Consider the following 20,715-nt stretch of genomic DNA (forward strand, 5'->3'; position numbering starts at 1 on the left):
AAAGTATGAACTCAGCAGAATTAATACTCAGTGTGATACACAGACCCACACAACCACCTATTCTGTTCTGGTTTTGAACAGTCCTGTCATTTTTAATATTATATTTGACTTGCTCCTGACCATGTTATTATTAATCCTCATATGATAGCTCCCCATTAATACCATAGATTTGGGTTCCTAATTATTTTAGCATTGAGACTAAACACATAAACACAGAATGCATCAGTTCTCATTTGAGTTTTTCCATAGTATTGCCTTTGGCCTTCCTGATCACACCACAACCTCCTCAAAAAGCATGAGGTCACTTTGGTAAAATAAAATAAATTATTTTTTAGATTGCTGCTCTTCTAAGTAGGAGCAGCCATTGGCAATGATTTCATTGCATTCCCACACGGCTGTCTGGGAGGTGAGAAATAAGCCAAATTCCTGATCCTTTAGGCCCCTCTTGTGGTGACTTAGCAGGACTTCGACTTACTGTGTTACAATAAAGAGTGTTGAAAAAATTGAGTTATTAAAAATATTTTCTTTTTCAATGAAATTCCACTTTATTAGCCTAACTTTATTAAGTGTTTTACGATTATATCCACATGCTACTGACAAATGTCAGTAAGAGATGCAGAGTAGTTATATGTGTACTATAAAAACAAATTAAAAGATAAAAAAGTGTTTCACAGATCAAATTTTAAATGTAAAGCAGAAATAAAACTTGATTTGTACTGTATAATTCTCATATGCCATTTTAAAAATTATTCCTTGTCTGAAATTTGGTATTTTGCAGAACGTCGAAGTGAAACGAAGTCTTATGTAAAAAAAATATTGCATTATATTGTTTTGTAATAGATTACACTTTATGGTAAATATTTCTTTTTACATGTTTACACAACATCTTTAATTTTTTTAGATGGAGAAAAAATAGAAGGCTGTACAGAAAAGAACCTCCAGTCATTCCATCTAACCAGAGCCACAGATGTTGAAAGGATTTTGCTGTGTCTTCCACCTTCACGGAACAGTTTCCCCTTGTGGATTTCATCTGATTTTGTCATAACTCAAAAGTAAGCATTCATTTTAAAAGGCAGCACATTGTGTATTATCCTCAGTAATGTTTCTACTATACATGTTATGTGACATCCACTTTTATTTACTTTTATCAATGTTAATGCTCAAACTGAGGGGAGAAAAAGTTATATATCTTAAAATGTTTTTTTTTTCATCTCCAACCACATGCTGTGATTTTTATTTCTAGTTTATTTTCAGTTATGGTCCAGTTCCTGTAAAACTAAATGTTAGTATAGAGGACCTGTAACTATTATGAGCAAAGGCAGCATTTTGAGTTATATTTTTTAACCTGTAAGGTCAGTCCACAAGTTCGACATGGTGACAGGCATCAATAACTTTCAATTATTCGAAAATCATTTAGCTTCAAATTATATTGCTGTTACCAAAGAATTGCAAGATGAAAACATGCATTACCTTTACATTATTATGAATATGTTTGATAGAATTGTTGCTTTTTTGTAAACAACAGTGCACTCCTGGTTAATCATATGTTACATCCACGGACCTCTCACTAAATAGAAACATCCTAAATTACAAGACTTTCCCCTGCTAAATCACTACATCACCAGTCAAAGGAGCGTTCCTACTGCCTTTGTCAATGATGAGGAACATTCTCTTTCTTTCTTTTCTCTATCTCCATGCATCTTAAAAATTTTAAGTCTGAATTATACTTTGTCACACAGCTGTCTTCATCTTACTTTCTTTTATTCAAATTTTCACTATTATTCTTCACTCTCATTTTTTGTCTTTCTTCATCTAAAACTTTCTCCCATCCCTGTTTTCTAATACTCTTATCCCAGCAGATCCTGTTTGGCCAGAGTCACCTTTCTGTAAGAAATGCAGGCATTGTTGAAACAACTATACAGATCCAGCCATTCAAAGGGCGCGAGGTACACTGCGTTAAAACGCGGTTGGCGTGGCGCAATATACCACATCATACCGCATGTTAATTGAAAGATGATAATAGTATCTGAAAGCACCTTGTAAAACCACCAGGTAGAGCTAATAAAGCTTAACGTCTCATGTACAGCATTTGAGCTGTCACCAGAAAACACTGCTGAGGGACAATTTTTTTCCAGTTAAGAATTTAAGTATACTCTTTAGACTTTTAATAATTTTAAACTGTGTATTATAGCATGCTAATAATTAAACATTAAAATTTTGGTATTTTTTTTTAAAAGCAAGATTACTCAGTTGGACAAAAGTACACAACCTTCCACCTTCATCATACATATTTTATGCATCAAAGTCTTTAACTTGGTAACTTACATAGGTTCTGGTTTTAATGTGCTTGTTCTAACATTATTAAGCTTATATTCTGTACTTCATTAAAAGTTCTAACATTTTATCCTTTTCTAAGAATACGTAGTAAGATCACCACTTGCTGTTATTGTAAAAAGATAAATGTTGTAGTGATTTAACATCACTTGATAGTCATATGAATATGGAATTGGGTAACTAAGCAGCTAAAGTATCACAAGTGGATGTTTTGGAAACATTTTGACATTTGTTTCTTTTTAAAAAAACTTCCATTGTCCTTGTAGTGGTAAGCACTGTAATGTTGTGAGGTGCACCCAGTTCAAAGCACGATCGGAGCATTACTTCGGTTTGTTTCTCATATAGCTGAATGCAAAAATTAGTCCACTATTATAGCTTGTTGTTGGCTCTGGCATTAATTTGTGTATCTGGATAAATTAAGTGATGATATTGTGATTAAGGATTTCTTCGCTAAATTCTTTAAGTGAAACAAAGGAGGGAAAAAGTATTATTTTTAAAATTGGCACTCCGAGATTCTGACTGATTTAATTCCCCTCATTTAGCTGAAACGGATAAAGAAATCATGCAGTAGTTATATGTATTGGAAGGCACTTTGTTTTATTACAGACACTTTGACTCAAACCTGTGTTGTACAGTGATATAGATGTGGGTAATGTCATACTCATTAAACAATGTGCTTATCACACAAATCCTGCTAAATTAGAAGCATTGCAGAAGGTGATAAACTGTACATTATTCACTGGAGCACAGCTGAGTTCAAAGAAGGAAGTCTGTGAAGCCCCCCTGTTTATTGGTACCAAACATTGATGAGACGTCACGGTTCTGTAAAGATTACAGAAAAGCAAACACTGAAACTCCACCAGACATTGTATGTACTGTTTAACTGTAGTCAAGGACCGATGCCTGTTCCCATTTGTAACAGTGTTACTCCCTGGAAATGAGTTCCTTTTAACTCGGAGTTTGTAATGTCGGGCGCTCTGAACGAGTTAAGCTTTGATGCAGTAAAATATATTTCCCACAAGCTATACCGCAGTGGCTTTAAAACTATACAACATCATGCTGTTTGCATGTGGCACATCTTTGTACAAGTTTTAAAACTACAGTATGGAAAAATGAGCGTTAAGAAAAATCAGGACATTTGATTGCTGGTTGCCTTATGTTAAACAGCAACAATGACAACAGGGCATGCTTCTGAAAATTCCTTCCTATCCTCCAAAGTGTCTCCTCTATAAATCTTCAGTTTACAGACCATCCAAGGTCATTTATTATTAATAATATCTTCCATATCGCATTAAAATTGGAATGTTTTTTACAAGTGTAAATCCACCTATTTTCTAGCCGCTTTATCTAGGACAGGTAACAGTTTCACTCCTCCCCCTTCCCTCTGCCTGCCTGACCTGTTCTCATTTTTAACCATTCTGTGTCCGAATCGCAGCAGGTAAGAGAGAGTAGGGCGAGACAGAAAAAAAGTGAACCCTGGTTTTTTGATAGTCAGACTTAACGTGTGTTTGAACACAGTCTTGCAAATTAATGTTTTTACAAGATGTTGAAGTGCAACAATTTATCACAGTGTGAATTTGAAAAAATAAAACATGTTTACAAAGAAAGTGGATTACAGTAATACTACCAGCTATATAAATACATATATTTAGATCCTTAAATTAATATATTTTTTAATTTCTTTAGATAAGTGATTCCATATTATATTCCCTATTTAGCGGATTCTAAAAAGTATGAGGATTTTTACTGCGATAACGAGCGCAAGTATTCATAGAAATGGTTAAAACATGGAATACACAGGGAGTTTCAGAATTTAAACAGAGGTCTGGAACACCCTATCTCAAAAATAGACGTTTAATAAATTGAAGTTTGTGAAAACAGTGACAAATCACCATGAGCAAAATATAATTTTGAAATACAAGCAGTTTGAAATTATTAGTTGTTATTAATAAATCACTTAACTTTGAACGTGATATTTAGAAATACCAATCCTAAGACTTACTGCTCCTATATAACTAGTAAAAAGTTCCACTGCTCCAGATGCTAATGCCTCCTATTCATACTGATCTACTAGATCATTCCTGCTCCTCAGCAGTGCACGTCTACACCATTGTAATACATAATATATAACTGTTTTAATAAAAAGTAGAAAAATCTTAAGATCTTGGACAGAAGAAATGTTCCATCATTTAGACCGTATTAATTTCAGATATCTGTTCGATTAGTAATTAGGAAACCAGATTTAAATACCCAGACTACCTCTGACAGAATGGATACAAAATATATGTTAGAAAATATTAAACACTACAAATCAGAAGAGACCCATATACAGATGCAGACATTTATAATGAGTGAGGTGTCAGGTGTTATACCACAACAAGTGCCATGAAATGACAAACAGCACTGTGTCACAGTGTTTTTGTTTTTTTTTTAATAATATGATGCAGGACTGCATTACGCTGTAAAACTACCAGGAAGCACAGTGAATCCTTAATGTACAGCTGTATCTGGTCATCAAATCAGTCCAGTATTAAGTGTTTATTAACCCATTAGTATTTTCCTGCACTGTACTACTGAACAAAGAAAACATTAAATACAATTATTACACACAATTCCAAATAATATATTTTATGGTATGGTCTTTAATAAAAGGAAGGTTGAATCCATTACTCACACAAGATGTGTACAGTAGTTGTAACCTATTTTGAGTCTGTAGCATTCAACTTTATATTCTCATCTGCAAGTATTTTGCATAAATGCCTGTAGTATTTGAGTATCAGTATTTGCTGTGTATATATGTGAATAATAGAATTAAATCTGTCTTCATAATAAGTGGATTTAAAGAAGTATCACAGCAGATTAAGTGAAGCTACCATTTCACTAACATCACAAGTTTTTGTGCAATTGCTAGTAACTAAAGCAAGGATCTCCTCTGGCAGTTTCCATCATGACTCCATTCATCATGTGTGTCCAAAATATTTTATCTTTATTTTCTTGAACAAATAAACAAAATAACTCTTTAAAAAATATTTTTAAGTGGCTCATTCATCTTCAACAGTCAGTTGGTTCAGTCTCTCTCACACTGTACCAGAAACTCTTTTCCAAGTGTGGTTCTCCCTCAGAGCCTGAGTGTGTGGCTTCACTGCCTTCTTCCAGCTACTGTACCTAACACCAATTACATAACAAAGAGCTGTCGGGTATTAAGAGTAAAACAATTTTGGTTCTTTTAGCCAGTGACTCATGCTCCCTGCCTTTTAGAATAATAAAATAGGCTTGATAATATTTATATATTTTTTTTATTTATTGTCATAATACTCATACACAGGTATATGGTATAACAAATTGTTATTTAGTAGCTAGGCGGTTAATAGTGCAAACAACAATGCAATTGTGCAAGAAAATAAAGACAGAGACAACAGGCAATGTGCAAAACAAAAACAGGTAAGAGGTAATGTGCAAAACAACAACAATTGGGCAAAATCATACTTCAATAGAATGAAATAAAGGATACAAAATTATGGAAAGTAAACATCTTGACATTTGAGGTAGAGGTAGATTTTAATGTGTGTTTGTGTTTTGATAAAGAGAGATAAGAGAGGCTGGGAGTTAAATAATTTGATAGTGCCGTGGTAAAAACTGTCTCTTAGTCTGGTAGTCAGGGCCTGAACCCAGATGGTAGAGGGTCAAACAGTCTGTAGCTGGGGTGTGTGGGTCTTTGATGATGCTTAGAGCTTTCCTCAAGCACCGTCTGTCATAAATGTCCAGGATGGATTGGAGAGCAACTCCAGTGATGGACTGGACAGTTTTCACCACCCACTGTAGGGCATTGCGGTCAGCAATACTGCAGTTGCCATACCACACTATAATGTGACCTGTCAGTATGCTTTCTGTAGTGCATCTGTAAAACTTAGTGAGAATCTGGGGAGATATCTTAGCCTTCTTCAACCGTCTTAGGAAGTACTGGCGCTGTCGGCTTTCTTAATCAAACAAGTGGCGTTGAGAGACCATGTAAGGTCTTCTGTGATTTGGACACCAAGGAACTTGAAGTTACTGACCTTTTCCACCTCAGTCCCATTGATGTGGATAGGGGCATGACCATTTTGCAGTTTTCTGAAATCAACAATCAGCTCCTTGGTTTAGCTGACGTTGAGGGTGAGGTTGTTGTCTTCCTTATAGTCATGGGTGTAGAGGGAGTAGAGCATTGGACAAAGCACACAACCCTGGGGGTCCCCAATGTAGCGGCAATTCTTATTAATAAGACAGAATTAAGTGTTGCTGTGCTTTCCCAAATGAGGCCCCATCTCTCTCTTCATCTCTGTGGTGCAGCCACAGAGAAGCTATTCATGCAGGCTGATTTAAAGATGTTTTCTTTTGATAAGGGACAGCTCCCAAATGGGGATGCACTTAGCTAAGCCTGGCTATCATGATCAATGGTCATCCATTGGCGCCTATCTGTCTAGGGAGTGCCAGATGGACATCTGGACTGCATTCCTTAGTGTCAGGAGTAAGTGACTCATATCTCACCTTGATCAACCAATCAGGGACTGGTAGGGCCGAGTAACCCACGTGGGACTCTGATGCCCATGGAACTTTCAGCCAATGAATGAGCTGAAGTTCCTCCAGGTAAAAACAGACAACACAGAGCTCCAAGACTATTCTAAGGACTTTTCTAAAAAGGAGAAATTCCAGTAGGAGAATTCTAAGGAGAATTCCAGGGGTGCGAGACAATTCCAGGGCAGGACGGCCTAGGAGCAGAAAGGCTCCCAAGGGCAGGACATTCTCGCAGAGCGCCTCCTGACCATCCTGAGACTCCCCACGGACAACCACGGAACGGCCAGTGTGTCCAAGTGCCAGAACTTTCCTTTGTTCTAAGAGTCTAGAGCCACTAGTAACCAGAGGATCCACCCGAGATTAGCATCAGCAGCAAGCCTCGTGAACAGGTCGGAACTGTGGACAGCTGAATCACTATTCAGAACTAGCGCTTCATCAGGAACGAACCGGTCCTCTTCCTGACCTGCTGGGACCCACAGTCATCTTTTCTCCTGAGCACAACTTTGCTAGTTAAAGCCAACACTAACTAACGAGTCTTCAGAGAGCATCAGCAGCGCACCGTCGCAAGCCGCACAGCACAGCCTGGCACTGAACCAGAGAGTGCGGATTGGACAACAACAGCCTGCAACTGTTTCTTTGTGCCCGCAGGAGATCTGAATCTCCAGAGATTGGATGAGTATTCAACTTCACTGCATTACAGCTCGAGAATTCAATTGTTATCCCAACCAGTTGATATCAATTTAATTCCTAAGAGTTATGTACTTGTTTTGAGTATCTAATGTAGAAGTTGTAACCAAGTTCACTTTATGAAACGGTCTAAATGAATGATATACTGAACGTATGTCCTCTTGATATATGTAACTAAATATATACCTTTTGTATTCTGATAACCCTCACGATAAGATCTGCTAGGTTTACATGCATATTCTATGTATTAATAAATGTATCCTCGTGTATTAGTACCTGTGTGTGTGCGTTGTTTGAGTTATATTACATGGTTGGATTCTAAGGCCATTAAAAGAATCAATTTTGTGATTTACTGCTACAATTAATAATTGTCCCCGTAAATGCCCAAACCCTACAGAACTGGTGCCTCGTGAGAGCACACTACACCAATGTTCTGAGTTAGTGTCCTGGAAGTGTGGTTTCCAAGCCAGACAGCCTGGGGTCTGCCTGTCAGGAAGTCCCGAATCCAGTTGCAGAGGGTGGTGTCAAGACCCAGTGCACTGAGTTTCTTGACTAGTTTCTCTGAAATAATGCTGTTAAAAGCTGAGCTGAAGTCGATGAATAGTAGTCTTGCAAATGTGTTCTTTTTATCCAGATGGGATAGGGCAGTGTGTATGCCAATGGAGATTGCGTCATCTGTGGATCTATTGGTCCAGTAGGCGAATTGGTACAGGTCCAGTGTGTCTGGAATGGTGTCCTTAATGTGCCCCATGACCAGCCTCTCGAAACACTTCATGATAACAGCGGTAGTCATTAAGGAATGCCACTGTGGTTTTCTTCAGTATTAGGATGATGGTGGTTGCCTTGAAGCAGGTGGGGACTACAGCTTGGGCCAGGGACATGTCAAAAATGTCTGTGAATACCTGCCAGTTGATTGTCATAGGCTCTGAGGATGAGACTGGGTATGCCGTCAGCCTTGCATGTGTTCACTTTTAGTAGAGATCTCCTTCCCACATCTGCAGACAGCGAGAGCACCTGGTCAGCTGCAGGGGCTGCAGCTCTGTTGACTGGTTGTGTGTTGCTGGTTTCAAACCAAGCATAGAAGGTGTTTAGCTTGTTAGGCAGGGAGGCATCATGGGCCTGATGCACAGTGTTCTTTCTTTTGTAGACTGTGAGGGCCTGTATATCTTGCCACATGCAACGTGGGTCATTAGTGCTGAAGTGTTCCTCTAATTCCTGTTTGAGTGTGTTTTTTTGCATGTTTAATACTGTTCTTTAGATTGATCCTGGCTGGCTTTAATTCTAATTTATTGCCTGGTTTGAATGCTGCATCCCTTGCTTTGATTAAGATGCGAACCTCACTGTTAGGAAAAGTTCTTATTTCTTTTGTGAGTGTCACATCATTAGCGCATTTCCTGATGTAGCTAATGACTGATTATGCATATTCCTGTATGTCAGTGTATGATTCAACTCCTTCAGGCCGCACTTTCACCGTTCTGGCCACTGGTTTCACTCGCCTGTGCAGCTGTCTGTATGCAGGGAGGAGAACCAGAGTGATGTGGTCTGAGTTTCCACAGTGGGGGAGGGGTAAGGCCTTGTAAGCATTCTGAATCTTAGTGTAAGCGTGGTCCAGAGTGTTTTCTCCTCTTGTTGGGAAGGAGACATGCTGTTGGTATTTCGGGAGAACAGAGTTGAGATTTGTATGATAGAAGTCACCTTCTAGTTATGACTAGAAGCTTCAGTAAAACAATAGACTGAAACAGAAAAAAGCATAGTTATAGCCTACAGCTACAGTATATCACTCTGCAAGTCACAACTGGCAATTCCCTGAAGCTAAGCAGGTATGACCCTAGCCATTACCTGGATAGGAAACCCCTTGGGAAAGCTAAGGTTGCTGATGGAAGAGGTCTAGTGGGACCATGAGGGGTATTCACCATTTGGTCTACGTGGGTCCTAATGCACATGTATAGTAATAAGAACACTGTACTACCAAAAAGGTATTAACCTACAGAATGAAACACAAAATGGAGGTCCTGACTCCCCACGGCCATTAAAAATCCCAGGATGTTTCTTGAAAGTGTAGGGTTCTTTATTCTGGTGTCCTGGCCTTTACCAATCATGGCCTCTTAATAATTCCCATTTATGAATTGGCTTCATTACTCTGTTTTCCTCCCCACTGACAGCTGGTGTATGCGTATGAGCAGCACTCTAGGTGCTTTTGCATACCCACCCTGGTGGTGGAGGGGAGTCCTCATTACCTGTAAAGTGCTTTGAGTGGAGTGTCCAGAAAAGCACTATATAAATTTAATTCAATTCAAGCTTTATTGTCCCCTAAAGGGACAAAGGGAAAGAGAATACAGTAGTGTTACAGGAGATGAGAAACAAGAGACAAGGTAGTTACTTTGCATTGTTTAAGAGTTTAATTGCAGTGGGAATGAAGATTTCCTGAGTCTGTTGATTTTATACCTGGGGGCACAGAGGCAGCTCCCAGATGGGAGAAGTGTGAATTCGCAATGGAGGGGGTGAGACACAAACTCCCCGATGCTTTTGGTTTTCTTAGTCACCCTCTGTTTGTAAAGGATTCTTAAGTTGATTTGATTATTCATTCATTTGATTATTTTGCCACTTATATTCACTAATTTACCCAGCCTATTACAATTACCGGTACTTATGTTGCCAAACCAGCAAGTGAAGCAGTATGTTAAGACACTTTCAATGAATGATTTGTAGATACGTGTAAGAATAGTTTTATTTACCTTAAAGCAGCTGAGTTTTGTAAGAAAGAAGAGTCTCTCTTGGCCTTTTTTATAGTGTCACAACATTTGACCTGTTTTAGGTTTTTCTCAATGACCACTCCCAAATACTTGAAGTCATCAACAATTTGAACAGGCTGACCATCAATTATAGTGGGTTGGCAGGTGTTGTATTTTTCCTAAAATCAATAACCACTTCCTTTGTTTTTTAAACATTTAACTTTAGGGAGAACTCGTTGCACCAGTTAGTAAAATTGTTTAGAATGGGCTCATGATGGTATTTTGTGTCCTTTAATAAACTGACCAGGGCTGTGTCATCAGCAAACTTAATGAGACGTCTATCTGTGTAGATAAATGCAAAGAATATTATTTTTATTATTATTGTGTTTTGTCTAGAATTTTTTTAGATCACCATTTTTTTTGTTTCTATAATTCATGGTTTCTTGTAATGTATTGGGAGTTCATTCTTATAATGCATTATTCCTAATATATATATATATCTTTTTACAGTTTTCAGATAAATTCTACAATGTCATTTGCTGAAATGTGTGAAAACCAAAATAAACCTGATTTCTCTCATCTGCTGGTGACACCACCTTTAATGCTAAAGAACATTGGACTACAGGGCCCACTTTTAGTGCTTTTAAGCAAAGGTAAGTAACATTGGTAAATTATCAGATTTGAAATAAAAATAGCATTCTTGAAGGCAAAATTACAAATTCTGTAAATTAATTTTTCCTAGTACTCATGCAGAAAATGGGAATTATTTACCTTGTTTCATTAAGTTTTAAGTTTATTTTATTCCATATGGAAATAGTTCATATTATATTAAATTGTAAAATAATTCAATCCAGGATTTGGCATGTATCACAAGAATATCATTCAGTGTAGTAAGTTAACAGCATTAATTAAGTACAAGTATCATCATGGGATCCAGCTCTGTGGCTTTACATGCATTCAAAGAACCTCAAAACTTCAGTTTCCTCCTCCTTCAGTTTTTTTCTCATGTTTCTTGTACAGATGTTATCAAATGTTTACTTTACCCGATGACAAACCTGACTTTCAAAAAAGTTTCCCCTAAAGATATTATTGTGTGAGAAATCTTAACTTTGCTTTGTTTTATTAATCTAATACAAAATACAAGAAATATATTTTAATTATCTTTAGCAAAAATGCTGCTGTTTTCATTCCATGTATTTGCTAAAATAATATACAGAAATCTTTCTAATATGATGCAAGAAATTAAGATTTTATCATTAGCATTATCATTATCATTAGCATATCAATGATGGTGTAATCTGAAATACTAGTCAGGCCTAGGTATGGCTTCTATGTGTTTCTGTTCTCAGCTGCAAACACTTGAACACTGAGAATTTCTGAATGATCATTTCCATAGGAATACCAGTTAAACATTGAATATAAATTTAATTCTGAACGTTTCATAAATAATCCATGTAACAATTTTCTGAATGAAGAAGAATATAAAATTCAAATATGTTTTGAGATACTGTAGGCATGAAAAAAGATAATTCTTGTGTTACAGTATGTATAGACCTAGAATGAATTGCAAGAATCAATTTTTAAATTGCGATTTTGTTTAAAGTGCACTCTTTTGTTCCAGATAACCTTGGTGTCTACCTTGAAAAAGACAAGATGTATCCCAACATCATCAAAGTTTTTAACACAATGAATGGAAAACAGGAAAATGTTGATGCAGACACCTTGGCTAAAAAGTAATTTTTTATGTTATGTTTATGTATACAAACTGAATAATATTAATATTGTTAATTTCCCAATAAAGTGCAAAATACATTAATAATGAAAGAAAATATAAAAGTCTTATACCCATCATAACTGGGTAATAACAACAACAACAATAATAATATTAATAAATAATAATAATTATTATTGTTGTTGTTGTTATTATTATTATTACATTACTGCTAATTTTTATAAACCATATTTTTTTCAAATATTCAGTCTTAGATCCATCCCCTAAAAGACAGGAAAAATGCCTGTGCCCAAGAAAAATATACTGTATACAAGAAATTCTTTGTTCCCTGTGCAGTATATACAATACAACTAAATGACTTTCCTGTATGCAGCTATTGGATTTTGTTTAATAGTAGTGTTATTTGTATTGCTGGATGTCTAGAACTATTGTTTGTTTTAATGTGTATTTATTTTATGTTGAGTGGTGTTTTTTGTTGTTTTGCATGGTTATACTAAAGACATATTTCCACCCTTTTGAATAGACAATAAAGTTACATCTTGTTTTTCTACATGTGCTACATGTGCTTCACTACAGTTTTTAATGCTTGTTACTAAGAAAGAAAGTTTAGTATGATTTTTTAAAATGAAAATATGAATTATTTTAGATTTGCACCACAACTGCTATATCACTATATACAGTATGAACTGTAAAGTACCAGCCATCTTACAGAACAACCCTCCTCTGGCTCTCTCTATAATTTGCTATATATATATATGTTATACAGTATATTCATGGTAAAATTTCTATAATTTAACACCAACCATTATCAACCATATTATTTTAATAATGATTATATTTCACATTAAACAACGTTTACAATAATTCTCATAGCACAAATTTCTATACAACCATTTGTATATTTGTTTCGCTTATGTGGAATACAAAACACAAAGAACACAAAGTAAATATCATTTTGAAGGCATATTTTTTAACATTTCAACACTTAAATATTTTGTTTCTTGTTTCTTCATATTTATTTTTTGTGCATTTGTTAAATATTTTATATAATTTGTATTTTAATCCAGATGAGGCATAGCTATGTTTCTTTTTGTTGCAGCACTGAAGATAAAAGAATTGACCAATCTATCAAGGCCTCTCGATCTCCTGTAGAAGCAATACTGGTAAAGTATAAATGGATTTCTTGCTTATTAAGGATTGTGTGAATTGAATTAGACATATAAAACTGCTGATCTCAGTAATGACAGAGAGAAAAGATCTGAACTCCGTTGATTAAAATTGATCATCTTCATATATTTATATGGTATACCAATCACACTGCAGTTCATTGACTTATAAGCAATGTTTTAGTATACAGTATCTGTAAATATGACTTCATGTGATTTGCGTAACCCCAGTGACACGTTGGGGCTTAAAGTCTTTGTTTTGTTTGATTCACATGGCCAATGTTTTAAAACTACATTACATTCTGTTACATTTAGAACGTCACTGCAAGTTGTGAGAAATTGCTTCAACTTAAAAATTCTGATTGGGAGAAAAAAGTCTTATGCATGATTTTTTTTCCTCATTTCAGTATATAGACTTACAGTGTGAATTAACAGTATATATGACAAACCAATAAAAAAAAGCTTATTATATTTATTGTAAAACCACTTACATCAAACACATGCATATTTATTTTAATGTGAAAACTCTAAGATTGAATCTGTAAGAAACCCCAACAACCACATCACTGGTATAACACACATGTGTAACAATTGCAACATGAGCCAATTAATATTAGAATTGCCATTGTATTAACAGTTACAACAGATTTCAAGACAAATCTTAAACCTTTTAAAACAAATGTTATTAACCCTACTGTATTTCATACCTGCATATCAGATCCAGATATGGCACACCAAGGCATATAGATGCAGCCATTCAAAACAAGCAGCACTTGTCGCACTATCACATGGGTTACTGTATAATACTGTATATAATCCCACATAGTACCGCATGATACCGCAAGTAAAATAATAGTATCCGGAATTTCCGCCAGGTGGAGCGTTTGAGTTGTCGCCATCAAAGTCTTTACTGAAGATATTACTAATAGAATTAATAATTAATGACCTTGGACAAGCTGTAAACTCAAAGTGTTACCCTGGTCCACATTCTTTGTAACCGCCTTTGTAAATGAAAAGACTATTTTTTCATTGACCGTCTTTGTAAACAAAAATACTTTATTTTTTCATTAACAAAAAGTAACACCACAGCATTTCGTTGATCCAATCACGCATTTGTTTCCAATCATGCAAAGTAATTCTTGAGAATCTCCGATTCACCATGCCTTTCACATGCTCATAAAAGATATTGATTTAGGAACATAAACATATTACTGTATGTAAACTGTACTGTATATGGCTGGTCTTGGTATTTTAAAGAAAAAATACACACCAGTATTCCATTTCTCCCTAAACATTTTAAGCATCAAAGTCTTACATGTGGTTATTTTGGAAACGTTTTTACATGCTCCTTGCTCCTTCTGACCATGTCACTGTACATTTAAAAGCATACTTTTAGAATTTGATTAATAGGGAATATAATATGGATTCGCGTATCTTAAGAAATTAATAACGGTATAACTATATTCATGTACTGTAGCACAAACAGTAGTATAAGACTTTCCATTGAGATGTACGTACCACATGACTGCCTCGGTGGTGTGATCGATTAAGTGAGTGACTTCTAATCCTGAGGTTGAGTGCTCAAACCCAGGTGTTGCTGTCAGTTTTCTTTTAACAAATACAAATTTCTTTGAAAATCTAAAATAGCTAAAATTATTGGCATTATATTGACATTTTTGATATTTCTAAATATCACAACATGTTCGTACCGTATGTACACAGCGGTAGGGTGCAAATTCACGTGATCCCTATTAATAAAGGGTATTAAGGGTATTAAGATCCCTTTAGATCTCCCTTCAGATTTAAAAGGTTATTAATAATATCTTTGGTGTCGCATCTTCCCAGTTTAGCTGATCTTTTGCTGCCTACGCATGCTCCCTGGGTAAAGTATCATACTTGACTGAGAAAGCTTTAGAGAACTTAACATTTTATTATCAACAAATTGTAAATACGACGTTTACATTGGCGTTATTAATTTTTCACTTGAGTGTATGGAGGAGTGTCAGCTATCATTGAGAGCAGACCCCCCCCCTCCCCTCTTAGGCTTGGCAAATTATTTTTTTTAATTTTTAAAAAAGAAATAAAAAAATAAATATAATAATATAAACATTTACTGTAATACAACACTGCTACGTTTTGGCTGTGAATCCTTCTTCATGTGTGAGGGTGAAACGCTTGGAGTTTGTAATGTAGAGCGCTCTGGATGGGTTAAACTTTAATGCAGGAAAAAATCAGGAGAATTAGCTCACTTATAGTTTTATGTGGAGGCTGTGAACATTTTCACAAGTCATGGTCTTTAAAATGCATTTGGTTTGAAGGCTTTCTGTGTTTCCCTTCCAAAGACATGGACAGAAGAATATTCGAGCGTAGGCAAAAAGCGTGGTTTTTATGGTCTGTAGCTCAAATCCTGCTTAATTAAAAATTAGACACAAGAAGAGCATTATTGCACAATGTTGTGATGCTAAAGAAATCAATAACGATATTAATTCAAAGATCTAAATATATTTAACGCTTACACCTGACATTAGAGGTGCCCTTTTTTTTTGTTTACAGTAGTACTTCTCACGTTAAGAAAGTTAGGTGTTAGCATAAACTATTAGTAAGAGGCTCTGGTGAAAGCTGCAAGACACTGGGGGGATTCCCCACTTTAAGAAAACAATACTTTTTATGTCAGCAGGCTCTGGTGTTATTACCTGCCTAAAGATGAGTGGCCTGTTGGAAAGCAATGGAAATGAGGCTAGAAATGGCTGCCATTTTAAATCGTTGGGTGTTAAAAGTTCTGTCAAATCATATACTATTCAGCTGGAATGCTGGCACTTTGCCAAACTGAAGGCTGACACAAAGGGGAGTTGGCAGACTTTTTCCCTGAAGGATGACACACTTGCATTTGAGATAATTGGGAGGTTTTCCAAAAGATGGCAATATGGAATTTCATAGTTTCCTGTTGCTATTGGCATGTCATGTGAATGGATGAAAGACATTCTCTCTTTCTCTGTGATGAAGAAATATTACACATACAGTATATATAGAATGAAAGGAAGAAAAGGAAGAAATGTGAAAAGGGATATAATTCATAAGACACTAAAGCACTCCTGATATCCATGTTATTGTAACCAAATGATTCATATGCATAAGCATAGACAAACCCCAGAAAAAGACTTATTACTGTATCAAGTAAAGAATTTTAAATGTGAGGTATTGTGAATGGCTTGTATCTAAGGCAACAAGAATATGGTCATTTTGCATTTTCTATAGTCAGTGTCTATACAAAAGCTTCACAGTAAGGTTTGCTATAAAAAAATCATTGCTATTGTGCTTTATCCCACAGTTTTATTGTACAGTCTATTTAATCAAAGAATACATCACATTTAGACCATACATTCCATATTAAGCCAATGTGAGCATTGCTATAACAAGCAAATTTGTCAAGAGTGAATTAAATCAGTGAGTCTAAAAATGTTTTTTTTTATATATAGTATATAGTGTGTTAAGGGCACTAGAAATGTATGAGAATCTTGTATTTTAAGTAACTACTAACTACAAAGTGAGCCAAATAGCCACCTCTTTTTTACCACCTCTTATGTACATAAAAATTTAGAATAAAAGATACTGATGAACCACTGCAACATGAGAATACAGAACAGCGTTCACCTTTCATCTATTCCATTATTCATTTCACAAGACTGAAATTAATTTAGCCAAAGTTGATAACGCTAACAAATCATATAGTTTCTTACAAAATTATTCAGACCTTGTTTTCACATTATGGTACTTTAAAGCTTGCAATCATGGCTTTGAAGTAGCAATTAATATTTTTACATACACAACTTACTCCATACATTCAAAGCAAAAAATAAAAAGATAGATGTAAATACTGTAGGTAGTTAACAGAAAAGAAAAAATGGGAAAGTCAAGATTGCATAAGTATTCCAAGCCTTTTGCTTGTCAAAACTAATTTAATTCGGGTGCACAAAAATAACGATTAGTTTAGTGGCTTCTGTCTGTGTGTAACAATATTGGTTTACATGATTTCAGAATAAATGCACCCATCTCCATAAGGTCCCTCAGTCAGGCAGTGAATTTCATTGAAAGTTGGAAACAGAGCTTTTGTTTTAGTATTTCATCTGCTAATGAAGCTTGCTTTATGTTTAAAAGTATGGTAATTAAAAACCATTAATACTTTCATTGAAGTTTAAATAAAGTTGATGTTTTGTCTTTTGGCTAGACTTGACTATTTAGCCATGAGATATACAATAGATTGTCATTAAACAACCTTATGTTTATTAATCTTCCTTGTTATGCACAGTGAGAATGATAATGTAATGAGAATTAATTTAATTACAGAGTGCTCATAAATTGTGCTAGGAAGAAAACAGACAATTGTTCTGAAAGGTCAAATATAAACAGGTTTTTGATGGACAGAATGATAGATTAACATACTGTAGAGGACAACAGTATAGGCATTGTTGATATGAGGACTTTTGAAACCAAATTTCCCAAACTGAATATGTGCTTTTCTAAATTGGTACAGTAGGACTAATAGGTTCTAGTAAAAACTTACAGTATTCAGAATTGGTAGTGGTTAGAAATCCCATTTAATGATAAGGGACTCTGGTCGTTATCCTAAAAGGAAAGCAACTCAGTTTATACTACAGTATATTTCGCTTTGCTTGGTAAAATTTGCATGGTCACTTGTTCTCAATATTTATAGATATCCATCAATACCACATCAATCAACGCTATTATCAGTTCGGGGAAAGATATTCTGCTTGCAATATACATGAAGGTGTGGCTTTTAACAGCAATTGTAAGAGATCTTATCTGTTACAAAAGGGTGGAAATATTCCATTGTAATAAGAAAAGGAAGTAGATAGATTACATAGGTTTTTATATAATTAATTTACTATCCTCATATGGCTGTTTATTCTCATTATGAGAGCTTGCTTTGTTGGAATTAGCTTGCTAATTCCAACTGAATACATTAATTGTTCCATAACAAAGGGAATTCCATATAGTACAAATGCAAGCAGTTCTCATGGCCAGATTCAAATTTTTTTATCTTAATTTTTATGGGTATGAGGACACCTTTTCAAGGGCATTTTGTGAAATAAAAAAAATAAATTTGTAATCAATGTTTAATAAATAAATGCTTGTCAGCTCTCCTTAACTCAATAACGCTGCACCTCCATCTGTATTATTCTTTAACTTTTTCTACCAACCTCTTCAAGAACACACCATCATGTTAAGTGAAAAAAAACACAATAACAGAGAGAAACACACTGCGTTGAACCATAGAAAATTACAAGTTTTAATTTTAGTGTTTAGTTTATAAGCTTGTTATTTTAGTTGGTTTTGTTACATTATTAATTTGGGTGTCTCCTCTTGCCAGAAAGCACTAAAGGCACTCTTGCATTTTGAGTGTGGTTTTTTACTTTTTTTAAATTGCAACCCATAAATAAAGCCATATGGATGTTATTAGGTCACATATCCACAGCTTGCAACTTTTTCATGAATGTTCAAAAACATGATGACATGAGAAAGGGTTACCTGTAGGTAACCTGATAACTCCTGGGGTGTGACACTGGAAGTGAATTGCAGAATGCTGGAAATACACAGCTCAGTAGAAATGGCAAGCAGCCTGGGTGTGAGAGCAAAGCATAAGCAGGGTTGATCATCTCTCAGTGGATCTAGAAGACTTCCCTGAAGCATTTCTCTTGATCTGTGAATCTCTTTGGGCAAGACCCCACCTCACAGGGGAATCTCAGGTGGTTGTCTCTACCTTAAGCCCTGATGATGCTTAACATTTCAAGAAGCCACTGTCCACCAAAGTTCAAAAAGGACATTGTTTCCTGGAGTTCACTGGTTATTAAAGATGTATTAATTACATCACCACCACTGGGCCCCTGTCATTGAACTCGCTACAAAAGATAACTCAGACACAGATTAGAGGATGGATCAGTACCCTGCTGCTTTCCAGACTATTACAGATCAATTCTGCCAAGTCCCAGTGTTGCACTGCCCTGAACTTTCTCACCTCTTGAAGATGATGTATAGCTATAATGGGTATAGGCATAAAGTAATATCTGTATATACTGTATAGTACTGTAGCTGGCAAGCATTGTGGTGCAGTGCCTTTTTTTCCTTCAGTTGGTTTAATTCAGGTTCAGTATATACAGTAAACTGCACCACACCTTTACAGACCTTATACTCCATACCTATTGCTACAATTAGCATCTCAGGAACAGCAACAGTGTGTTGTTGATTCCATGTGAATATCGTTATCAGATGTAATAGCAGTTAGTGTGGCCCAAACTTAAAAAGGAGGGAGATTTTCTTTGTTCAAGCCTAAGGTGTCTTGAGAGAGAGCACATTTCGTGTCATTGGTTTTCACCTGTGAAAAACATTGCCAGCTGAGTAGCATTTGGAAAACCAAGAACATGTTTATCTTTTTAGTGACTGCTTTGGGTTGTATGGGTAAACTTGGTTGTTGTTTACTGCTAGAATGATCTGCAAAGCACTTTTATGTGAGCAATCCTGCTAACAGGACCTTTAGTTTTTACACATATAGTATTTAGATCTCAAACAGTTTTCTGTTGGAATTAATTCGATTTAAATAAAGTGAACACCTTCTTAGAAGTTCAGCTTGGATTTTTCATTGGGCTGATCTGAAACAGAAGTAATTTAAAAAATACTTAGTGTTATTTATCTCTGTGAAAGCTGCTATCAATCACATGCAGGAAAAGGTTGGATAATTAGATAATAATGGATTAGGGGTGGTGCAGTGGTTAGTATTGCTGCCTTGCTGCAATGGGGCCGTGGGTTCAATTCTGCACCTGGGGGTCTATCTGCATACAGTTTGGATGTTCTCCCCATGTTTGTGTAAGTTTCCTCCCCCAGTCCAAATACATACTGGTATTGCCAAAAACACACTGGAAAATTGTCCAATATGAGAATGTGTGTGTCTGTGAGTGCCTTTGGATGGACTGGTATCCTCTCCAGGTTAAACCCTGCCTTGTGTCTGTTGAATTGGGTTGATGGAGGGATACTATTGGATTATGTAGTCTTTACTATAGTAGAGTGCAGAGATATTTACTTGCTCTTATTATGTAAATTTCTCATTTTCTTCTATTGTGAAGTCTTTATCCTAAAGTCTTTTCATTCACAAAAGGAAATGTACGTTATCCCTTTTGTAGTGAATGCATTTTATTTTAGTTGAAATGCCAAGTGAAAGAGAAGACTACTGCATAATAAATCCAGAATTTTCTCTGTATGTATATATTTGCTGTGGAAAACAAACACGGTGGGTTTGAATACTCTGTCCTTTCATTGTCATTGATACTATTGTTGTTCACCCAATTGAAGGGTCCTGTGTTTTTGGGAACCATTCTATTAAAAAGTAAGGCTCTAGTCCTCTATGACATTGGGTGTCATAGAATAGTTAATGTTTGCCTTATTAAAAGCTATTGCATGTCTGTTATAGCAGCACCTGGTGGCTTTCTCTGTCAAAAAGTGT

General features: G+C 35.7%; 1 protein-coding gene across 1 annotated transcript in view; it reads left to right on the forward strand.

The window, feature by feature from the left end:
* Positions 1–20,715, forward strand: part of LOC148815789 (uncharacterized) — a 144,204-nt gene that overhangs the window by 58,108 nt on the left and 65,381 nt on the right. The window contains exons 11-14 of the mRNA XM_088904884.1: positions 902–1,052; positions 10,815–10,957; positions 11,926–12,037; positions 13,136–13,199. Of these exons, the coding sequence (XP_088761010.1) occupies positions 902–1,052; positions 10,815–10,957; positions 11,926–12,037; positions 13,136–13,199 (470 nt within the window). The remainder of the gene's footprint in view (positions 1–901; positions 1,053–10,814; positions 10,958–11,925; positions 12,038–13,135; positions 13,200–20,715) is intronic.

This window comes from Atractosteus spatula, chromosome 24 (genome assembly GCF_055471065.1).
Source record: "Atractosteus spatula isolate fAtrSpa1 chromosome 24, fAtrSpa1.hap1, whole genome shotgun sequence".
Classification (NCBI taxonomy): Eukaryota; Metazoa; Chordata; class Actinopteri; order Semionotiformes; family Lepisosteidae; genus Atractosteus; species Atractosteus spatula.